This window comes from Dasypus novemcinctus, chromosome 22, assembly GCF_030445035.2.
Source record: "Dasypus novemcinctus isolate mDasNov1 chromosome 22, mDasNov1.1.hap2, whole genome shotgun sequence".
NCBI classification, from domain to species: domain Eukaryota; kingdom Metazoa; phylum Chordata; class Mammalia; order Cingulata; family Dasypodidae; genus Dasypus; species Dasypus novemcinctus.
The window spans coordinates 73728357-73738973 of record NC_080694.1 but is presented as its reverse complement, the minus strand read 5'-3'; the positions used below and the strand labels follow the sequence as shown (position 1 = coordinate 73738973).

At 47.9% G+C, this 10617-nt stretch overlaps 1 protein-coding gene across 3 annotated transcripts; it reads right to left on the bottom strand.

The window, feature by feature from the left end:
* Positions 1–320: 320 nt before the first annotated feature.
* Positions 321–10275, bottom strand: LOC131275372 (E3 ubiquitin ligase TRIM40-like). 3 transcript variants are annotated; one of them, XR_009182823.1, is made up of 4 exons: positions 10179–10275; positions 3817–3894; positions 3164–3316; positions 321–2770 (listed from the first exon to the last, which is right to left on the bottom strand). XR_009182823.1 is itself a non-coding variant. In XM_058285475.2 (3 exons), the coding sequence occupies exons 1-3, from the start codon at positions 3985–3987 to the stop codon at positions 2729–2731; spliced, it is 432 nt and encodes a 143-aa protein (XP_058141458.1). In that variant the 5' UTR covers positions 3988–4052; the 3' UTR covers positions 321–2728. The 3 variants fall into 3 exon arrangements, 1 of the variants encoding a protein (XP_058141458.1); XR_011647102.1 differs by lacking the exon at positions 3164–3316 and adding an exon at positions 9275–9325 and having other exon boundaries at positions 10179–10252; XM_058285475.2 differs by lacking the exon at positions 10179–10275 and having other exon boundaries at positions 3164–3382; positions 3817–4052.
* Positions 10276–10617: the final 342 nt, after the last annotated feature.

Genomic DNA, 10617 nt, shown 5'->3' with positions numbered 1-10617 from the left:
AATCCTTCAATGCTCCCTGTGTCCTAGAGCCACCTGTCTAACCCTCAGCCCATCTCCTCTTTTCTCCATTCCTGAACCTTCCGGACTAACCACACTCATTACAAACATGCAGCTTAGTCCTGTTCTTCTCTTTCCTTTGCATGGTTATCCTGACTTGAGATGCTCCCCCTTTCCCACCTGGTGAACCCCATCTTGAATAGGAGGTGATTTTCTCAGACCCCTTCACTTTTCTCCTTGGAGTTCCCATTCAGTTTTACCAATCACTCTTATCCTGTAAGTGTTTCCTGACCCTGTGTTCTGTGAAGAAAGAGGCAATAAAATAGAATACTAACTAGAAGACAGCTTTATTTAGCTAAGTGGATAATACTTGTAAGAATTTAGATCAAGCAATTACAGTAGTTGGGTAATAATATAATGAAGAGAAATTGGTTAATTAGATAACACAAGGGAAAGTGAAAGTAGATGTACCCTCACCAAAAACAAGCAATTTATTTGAGAGTCAATATGTAGATGATTGAACATTAATAAATAATCAAATAACCAGAATATTGATTGCTTACAATAGAATGCAATAAACCAATTAGATACTACAAGAGAAAGAGAGAGAGTATTTTTAAAAACACTCACCAAACTGGGGGAACACTCAGCACCTGGTCTCTCACAAGTCAGGGAAGTCAACAACCCACCAGAGTCCAAATTGGAAACACACCTGGGTGAAGCGTCCTCTCTCAGGGTAAAAAAAGAAACACCACCTGAGTAAAAAAAAAACACACCACCTCAGGGTAGGACTTCAATCAGCAGTTTTGGGGCTGCCCCTTTTAAGGGATTCTGAATCTCAGAACTCTTGCCAATCTTGCACTCGTGAGTGATCAAAGCATTCTGAGACAACAGTGCCTGGCCATGGAGTAGCCTGCTCTCCCAAAGAGAGACATGAAATCTCAGAAGTACTCTATTCCATTAATGGGAAGGTTTTGACACAGCTGTCTGTCCTGCAGGCACGGCTTTCAAGCACATCCTTCCACCACCAGACTCCAGCCAACAGTCCTCAATGTCGGTGGGAAGAAGACCCCAGGCACCTGCACATTCTTTACTGTTGGGTCACAGTTCTTAGCCCATTCCTTATTTATGTTTATGTATTTGTATCACCCTGAAGCTAGGGAATCACATGCTTCTGATGGAGAGACAAAAAGAAGGAATGAACATATTTGAATGTTCTCAATCTGTTAGACATTGCAGCAGGCACCAACGTAGATGATAACATTGAATTCTTACACCAAGTCCAGGTCTCAGGTAGCATGACCTCCATTTTAAAGGGAGTAACACTGAGGTTCAGAGAGGCTAAGCAACTTGCCTGAGGCCACAGAGGTATTGGGTGTCAGAAGTGGGATTTTAACCTCTCTGACTCCAGTGTTGTTCTTTGCACCACAGTTCATTGCCTCCTTGTGGCCACATCTTCTTCATGTTGCTCAGTGACTAGGATGATATTGGTGTATATCAGCAAGGGTTCAATAAACATTAGTTGACTGGCTGTGCAAGAACAACTGCCCTCCTTAAACATGAAAGTTCAGAAAGATTTATGCAACCATTTAATACATTTTATTGGACACCAACTATGAACAAGGTACTGTCCTAGACTTTGGGGGCCCAAAGTTCAGGTACAGTCACTGTTTGTCCAAAGAAATATGATATATGCATACATAACTTATATACCATTGTATTCATTATACGTTGCTATGGAAAAATTACCACAAACAAGCAGCTTAGAATAACAGGCATTGCAGTCTCATGGTCATGTGGATGGAAAGTCTGGGCATGACTGAGCTGAGTCCTCTCCCTGGTACAGACAAGAGGCTGGCCTGTCAGGGTTCTCATCTGGAGGTCCAGCTGGAGCATCTCATCTGAGCTCACATTTCCTTATGATTCTTGTAGGCTGGAGGCTGCCCATGACTCCTTGCTGCCCAGGACTTGCCACATGGGCACTTGCTTCATTAAGCCAGCGAGAGTCACAGAGTGTTTCTGCCAGCAAGGAGAAGGCTGACATAATGCAACACAATCACCAGAGTGACAGCCATCACCTTTGTCATTAATGTAACCTAATCAAAGGATTGACATGCCATCATCTTTAACATATTCTCTTGGCTAGAGAAGGTCACAGGTTCTTCCCACACTCGAGGAGAGAAGGTGATGCAAGGGGATGGGCACCTGGAGGCAAGGACCTGGGGCACCTGGAGTCTGTCCACCCCACAGTGATAAATAAGTGCCGACTGAGAGGTACAGATGACGGGTGGCGGAGTGCTCAGAAGGAACTTTCCTCCCAATATGTGTTGAAGGCATCTCCACTGGTGAGCTCCTGCTGGATATCTGGGAGCTCCTATTTTCATAGGAGATTGTGAGAGGTGTGTGCTCCCAGCAGTTCACAGACAAATAGACATCTTACAAATGTGCTGGAGATCAGACACCCTGACCTCAGCAGTGAGAACCACACGTGAGCCTGGTTCCAGGAGGCTGTGGCCATTGTCCAGTGTCAGAGGGTCAGGCATCAGGCAGCGGCTGTGAGGACAAGGGAGGTGGACATGCCCACGAGATGGCAGGTGGACATGCACCAGGTAGACCAATGGGCCTGGATAAGCTGAAGGAAGGAGAGAGTGGAGGCTGAGGTAAGCCTGAGGTGAGGGTGGACGGGTCAGAGCAGCTGAGGATGGCTGAACAAGTGACCCACGGATTTCTTCTACAACCCAGGATCAGTGGCTGTAATTTGTGTCAAATACTCCTAGAAGGAAAGAAATCCATCAGTATGGTCTGTTGACTCTTCCATGAAGATAAAAAAATACTGAGCAGGGGATTCCCTCGATCTTGCTAAAGCACAGGTGTGTGTGTCTGCACATGTGGGGAGGTAGAAGGGATCCTACCTGTTGAGCAAGTCACTGGCCTCCTAGGAGAGGAAGAGTGAAAATCACATTCTGTTTCCAGGCTCCAGGTACCTCCACGTTCCCTCCCCAACACCCCTTGAGAACAGAGAGGAAAGCAGGCCTCTTGTGCACCCCAATCTGCTGCAGGAGTGTGTACTTGCATTGGACAGGCACCATCATGGGTCAAAGGGGAGGAGCTGGGGGCATCACAGGCAGGCTGCCCACTCCTGGGAGGTGCCTGGTGGGACACACACCTTCAGCATGCCAGCGTCCATGTCCTTGGCCATCCTCTGCAGATCAACGACCAGTCTGCTGCACCATTCCATGGCCCTGAAGATGGCCTGGACTCTCAGCGACTCTGTCGGCATGTCCTCCAGCTGGCCCGGCTGCTGTGGAGAGGTCGGGTCCTGCAGGCACCCAGCCCGGTACAGCCTCTCCAACCCAGCTTCCCCACTGCGGGTCCCTCGCTCTTCCTGAAAGTACAGAGGAGGGCTCCCCTGGCCCCTCAGTGTCTGCATGCTCTGAATGAGAAGCGAGCTCCTGAACCCCCTTCCCTCAAGGTGTCACCTCTGCCTGCCACAGGCAGTGCAGAAACAGGTGCACCTCACAAATGCAGGAGCCCTCTCCTTCTGGAACATCCACAGACCCCAGGCCAGGTGCACATTACAAATTTAGGACCACCTCCTCCCAGGCCAGGTAGAGCAGGTGGTTTTCATTTAACATTTGAATCGCATGAAGATCAGCCAGCTTCCTTACTCGAGGTCATTAGCAAACTCTGAGCTGAGCCCTGAGCCCAGCCTCCAGCCTCTTGGAGTTTCCACCCATTGGGCTGCTCCACGGGCAGCATGAGAATGGGAATGGAGGGCCCTGACTCACTCACAGAGTCCACCCCAGGACCCCAACACACCTGTGCACCCTGCAGCTTCTCTTCCTCCTGAGCCCTGAGCTCCTTCCTGAGCTTCTTGCTCCGGCGGGTGAGGCGTTCCTGGACACAGACACGCTGGTTACCAGACTGGCAGTCGCTGGGGGAGCCCAGGAAGCCTGATGGGTCCAAGCCAAGGCTGAGGCTAAAGTACATTGTCTAAACATAGGCAGCCTAAAGCATCATGTGTGAGCTAAGGAGCAGGAGGATTTATTTAATAGGTAATATGCGGAAATCAGTGATATTCAGAAAAAGTTTTAACTACATACATACTTGAAAAAAGTAAAACTCTGGCTTCACAAAGTAATAGATAGTAACAGAATCATTTCAGATCGACTTCAGGGCACTTTTCTTCCAGCACCTAAGAGTCGTGTGCTGAGGTCCCGACAGTCCTCATTTTACATGAACAGAAGAAGCCAGAGTGGAGAGAGCTGATGTGGAGCACACTGCAAGCCTCTGGCTCGGCCCCTCCCTGGCCAGGCTGGATGGACAAGCAGAGGCCTTCCTTAGAGCAAACCACAGGCCAGGCAGGCACATCCTCGCTCTAAGTCTTAAATCAGCATCTGGGCAAGTCATGCTTCCCAAAGCTAAGGATATACTGAATTATTTCAGTTCCTAAGTAATTTGCTTGCAGGTTTTTGATACTGAATTATTTCAGTTCCTAAGTAATTTGCTTGCAGGTTTTTGATAAACCCCGAGGGAAGCAACAATAATAAAAGCTGGTTATGATATCACCAGAATCAAAGTAAAAGAAGGGGAGGCAGTCAACAAAAGACTCCAGAAACCTCTGTAATCCCTTGTTTAATTTGTAATAAAATGTACTTGTCTACCATGAAAAAAGTCATGCAAAGCCATAGTAATAAAAACAGTATGGCATGTGCAAGACCAAACTGAAATTGAGAGAGGAAAGAGCTCAAGGGCAGACCTGTGTTTATAATGGAATTTTAAAAGAAAAGGTAGCCCGTAAGTCAACAGGGAAGGAACCAACTCTAGAAGATGGTGATGAGAAAACTGGCTTACAATGCTAGAGAAAAATATAGCTGGATCCCTATCTAGAGGTATAAGTGAAGGGACACTCCAGATTTGGGCATAAAGGCAAAACTATAAAGTTAATAGAAAACATCATTAGACAATACATTTGTGACCTGGGTGTAGGGAAATCTATCTTAAACCATGAGGGAATCTTTGGATTTGATCTAAATCAAGTACTTCTGTTTAGGGATAAAACCAAGGACAAAATTAACAGAGAAAAGACAGATCAGGAGATGTTGACAGTATCCAAAAATCAACGAGATATTGACAAGTAGAATATAAAAAGGAAAACCTAGAAAGCAGTAAGAGTACTAGAGGAACACAAGAGAAATATTTGCAAGAGATATGAAGAGTCATTTCAGAGAAGAGAGAACATATAAGGCTAAAGAGCACCTGAATCTATGCCCAAACCCATTCATGGTTAGAGGAACGGAAATTATACAGCAATGGAATATTATGTGACACCATCCAGTTGTGGAGTCAGACAGCTAGTGATGTACATTGTGGGGGGAGCAGGTGGGCCCTGGAAAGATATCCCTGTGATGCCCAGTGTGGGGGGAGCAGGTGGGCACTGGTAAGGTGTCCCTGTGATGCCCAGTGTGGGGGGAGCAGGTGGGCACTGGTAAGGTGTCCCAGTGATGCCCAGTGTGGGGGAAACAGGTGGGCACTGGTAAGATATCCCTGTGATGCCCAGTGTGGGGGGAGCAGGTGGGCACTGGTAAGATGTCCCAGTGATGCCCAGTGTGGGGGGAGCAGGTGGGCACTGGTAAGGTGTCCCTGTGATGCTCAGTGTGGGGGGAGCAGGTGGGCACTGGTAAGGTGTCCCAGTGATGCCCAGGGTGGGGGAAACAGGTGGGCACTGGTAAGATGTCCCTGGCTCAGCCTTTCTAGGTCCATACCAACTCCCCTTTCTTCTGGGACCAGTGGTTCTGTTTCTGCACAAATATTCCAGGGGATCCTCCCGTAGGTCCTCGGGGGTGCTGCACAGCACAGCATTGCTTAGGGGAGCAGAGGCTGGTGTCATGTGAGGTCTGCTAGTAGAAATGAATAAGTAAATTGAGGTACACCCCATTATGAGCTGTGCATCGTCAGAAACAGTGGACTGTAGGACACAAAAATGGATTGACTTATAATGGTGGTGCGAAGTGGGAAGGCAAGAAATAGAATGAGGCTATAATATAAGACCATTTGTAAATTAGGTGTACACCCAGTATGGCAGTATTTATCTTACCAACACATCTACAAACAAAAATACAACAAAGACTTTAGAATGATTTTTTCTGGGGAAGAGGAGGAAAATGCAGTGGGAGATGGTGATAAAATGGAACAAGTAAGCTTAAAAAGAAAGGCATTTATGGACCAAAGACAGGGAAGTGCTATCAACTGAAGTGTGTGTTCGGTTAACTAAATCCTTCCTACCTGAGGTTAAAATTAGACAAAGTGTTTGAGGTTTGGCAGGTGGTGGTACTTCTCTGGGCAGTTTTGGGGGATGCTTTTGATGTTGGGGGTTTCCTTGTTCCCTCTCCAAACTCTTCAAATGTTTCCAAGAGAGAAGATTCCCCTGGAGATTTACAGGTAGAGGGTGAGAGCTGGAGAAGACGACTCTGAAAATGCTGTCTGGCCCTGAGATTCTGTTGATGCTTCAAGATCAAGCAATGACTGAGAGGTCAACAAAGGCAAAAAAAAAGCTGAAGCTGGAAGAAGAGACCTGCTGTCATCAGGAAGTTAGGGACTTCACACAGGTGCTTCCCGTTGAAGGAGGCAGGCTGGGGAGATTGTTTCTGTGAGCACAACAGCCCAGGCCTCCCCATGCTGAAACAAACAAAAAGCCTTCACCTTGCGACTTTTTAAAAGAAGGTACTGGGGATTGAACCCAGGACCTTGTACATGGGAAGCAGGCACTCAACCACTGAGCTGCATCCACTTCCCAATGAGAGTGGGTTTTTCATTTCTTTGTTTTGTTTTGAGGAGATACCAGAGATTGATCCCAGGACCTCGTACATGGGAAGCAGGTATTCAGTCACAGAGCTACATCAGCCCCTTGCTACCTTTTCTGTCTATTCCCTTCTCTCGTCTCCGCTCTCAACCTTCTCCAAGGAGTCATCCTTTCCAAGTTGTCCTCTGGTTCTCACCTCCCCTTTACGCCTAAGTCTTGTTTCTCATCTATCTTTTTTTTTTTTTAATTTTTTTATTTTATTTTATTATTGACTTTGTAATAATATTACATTAAAAATATATATGTGAGGTCCCATTCATCCCCACCCCCTCCTCCCTCTCCCCCCCCAACAACACTCGTTCCCATCATCATGACATATCCATCGGATTTGGTAAGTACATCTTTGGGCACCTCTGCACCTCATAGACAATGGTCCACATCATGGTCCATACTCGCCTCCATTCCATCCAGTGGGCCCTGTAAGGATTTACAATGTCCGGTGATTACCTCTGAGGCACCATCCAGGGCAGCTCCATGACCCAAAGACGCCTCCACCTCTCATCTCTTCCTGCCTTTCCCCACACCCATCGTCCACCATGTCCACTTTTCCCAATCCAATGCCACCTCTTCTTTGTGGACATTGGATTGGTAGTGTCCATTGCACCTCTATGTCAAGAGGAGGCTCAGATTCCACATGGATGCTGGATGCAATCCTCCCATTTTCGGTTGTAATCACTCTAGGCTCTATGGTGTGGTGATTGTCCTTCTTCAACTCCATCTTAGCTGAGTGTGATAAGTCCAATAAATCCTCTTTCTCCAAGGTCGTCCGTGATCTCTCATACTGAAGTCTGGTGGCAACTTCTCAGGTCTCCTCTTCTTTGATGAATTCTCCCCTCAGGCTCCCCCACATGCTGCTTCCCGACCTTGTCCTCCCACTGCTGCCCCTCTGCATCTTCGCTTTTCCAGTTGGTGGGAGCCTTTCCAGGGCTGTTTTCTTAACCCTCTTTTACTTCACATGTGTCCTTAGTTATCCGCGCTGGTGGCCTCAGAGTTTATCATAATTCCTTTCTGGCAGCCAATCCTGCATTTCCAGCTGAGAGTTACGGAGCTCCTCCTGCCCTATGGGCAGCTCAAGATCAATCTGAGGAAATAAAGGCTACCCTCTCCCCCTCTTCTGCATCCCCCTCCTCTTCTCCGTGTTTCTGTCCCTGGACCCACCATCCCGCTGCCATCCAGCTTGAGTGCTTGGCTTATTTCCTCTTTCATCATCCTCTCTTCTCTTCAAAATGGCTCCTTCGTTAACCCCAACCCAGCATCCAAGGATGCTGGCGACCTAACCCTAAGGTACATCCCAGTGCTCTCTCCCCCTCCCTGCTGCCCTCGCTGTCAGGTCACGCGGGCTGCTTGCTGTTTCCTGAGCACACCCACGCAGGCTGCTTGCTGTTTCCTGAGCACACCACGCGGCCCCGTGTCCTCGCTGCTCCTTAGCTTCCCACTGCAGGAAAGGCCTCTGTCTATTCCTGCCTGTCAAAACCAGAGCTAGTGCAAAGCTTTCTTCAAAAAAGCCACATTCTTATCACTAAGGTAGTTTCAATTTTAATAAAGCGTGTACATTCAGCTAAAGATGCTGAATAAATGAGAAGAGAAAATCAACATAAATGCAACAGACAAGCAAAGATAACCGAGATGTAGCATTTATAATATTTAGGTAAACAGGGAAAAGTCCTCTGCTTCTAAAAGCTCATTTTCCACCCATTTTTTTATATTGAAATAATGTTTTGTGGGTGCATATAGTGTAAATAAAGTACTCATTAGAATTAAAAAGCTAAATTCTATACTCTTTTTCTGTCAAAACTATTCCTTAGGGGAAAAAAGACAAACAAATACAGGGAATAATCCAAGACATTTTGTCTTAATGAATATTTTTTAAAAGCTCGTGATCCTGTCAGACATCAGAGAACATGTGATTTCACAGTAAAAAATGATATAAAACGGCTTTAAGTTGTCATAAAAGATGTTGAGGGTGATTTGCAAAGAGCTTACTACCGATGTGTAAAAGATGAACCAAGAGAGGGCTGGCTGACAGGGCTATGCCGCTGACCTGCTCACTAGAAATGGCTACTCTTACGGGCATTTCACCTCATTAAAATGTTGATAAATAATGAAAATAAAAGAAAACTTCGTCGACAGACAAAAAAAGATAACTTGTCCTGCTATAGTCACAAAAAAAACCACAACTTTCCAAAAGCAAGCTCCTTACAGAACAAATAGTGTCCTTAAACACAGAAAAGAATAAATGTCATCATTTATATTTTACGAGGAAAAAAGGGTGCTGATCAGTAAACCTGACAATATCCACAGGATTGTGCATCCTGAAAGTGTCAGGAAATTAGCTGAAAGGATGTATGAGTAAATGTACAAGCTCAGCAAAGACTTTCCTTTCAAATCACAAGGACCAAACACCAAAAAACCAACCTTATAAAATGGACAGCTTTCCTCGATAGAGGTTTACAGACAGCTTCAGAACTGGTTCAGACACATAAAGGAAAATGCTTAATGATTGATCCTGCTACTTTTCGAGTTGAATAAACAAGCCCGCAAAACCATGATTCTTAAGGAATCGACCAATTTAAGGCAATGCCAACTGAAACCTATAAAACTTATAAAAACTGCGTAGGAACATTCCTCTAAAAGGAGAGTTGGTGAGACCGTCAGGTTATAAAAAATTACTAAACGGCAAAGATGCTGCTAAATTTAGCAAGCCCAGGGCGGAGGGAGGGGCGCGCACCCACAGCCCCCGCGCGGCCCCCGCAGCCCCGCCCCGCCCCGCGCCGAGCTCGCGCGTGCGGCCTCCTCTCCCCGCGCCGCCCCCGCCCCTCCGCGCCGGGGGTTCCCGGGGATCAGGGAGGTGGGGGGCGCGGGCTCCGGCCTGAGGGTGGGTGGGCGGCGGCAGTCCCGGGGCTGCCGGGGAGAAATCTCGCGGAGGGCCGGGAGCGGAGTTTCGCGGGACGCACCGACCCCGCGCGGGGCTCGCGGTGAGTGGGGGCGCGCGGCGGGGAACGCGGCGGGGCCCACAGCCTCGCCCACCGCCGGGGCCAGGCGGCGGGGCTCGCGGGGCTCACGGGGCTCACGGGGCTGCGCCGCCCCCGGCCTGGACCCCGACCCCCGCGCGCCCCCCGCGCGCGTCCCGCGCCCTCCCCGGCCCAGCCCCTCCTCGCTGACAGCAGAAGCCCGCGGGGCCGGGGTGCGGAGCGGGGGCTCGACGGTCCCGGGCGGGCAGCAGAGCCGGCTTCCTCCCTCCCTCCCCCCTCCACTCCCCTCCCCCATTTTTCCCCTGAATAAACCGGTTTGGCCGTCAGTACTCGGGCGGCGCGCTCACCCCTCCTCCAGCCTTTAGTGCTCCAGGCGCACTCCCTGCTCGTTTTCTCGATAAATGTATCTTTGGGTAACTGTGACATAAACACTTCCAAATTCCCACTGCATTCCCGGTTTTGACAATAGAGCGGTTTCCGTGTCTACTTCAAAAAAGGGGGAAATGTAATTAGTTCATTCCACGAACAATGTGTCAGGCTCCCGGTTAACTGTTAAAATCATAATCCCTGACATGTTTTTTTGTTGTCTGTTTTTTCTTCCATTTGAGAGGATCACTTTTAACGTTTTATATTGTGGTAACATATACAACACCATCCCAGGGTCCACAGGATGGAGGAATAAAATATGGATTAGACTGGACTTACTGGTATTCTACTATAGAACTATTGTGACTCTAGCAGTGGAAGAAAGTGTGTCATTGATGTGTGGACAGTGGCTGCGGTAGT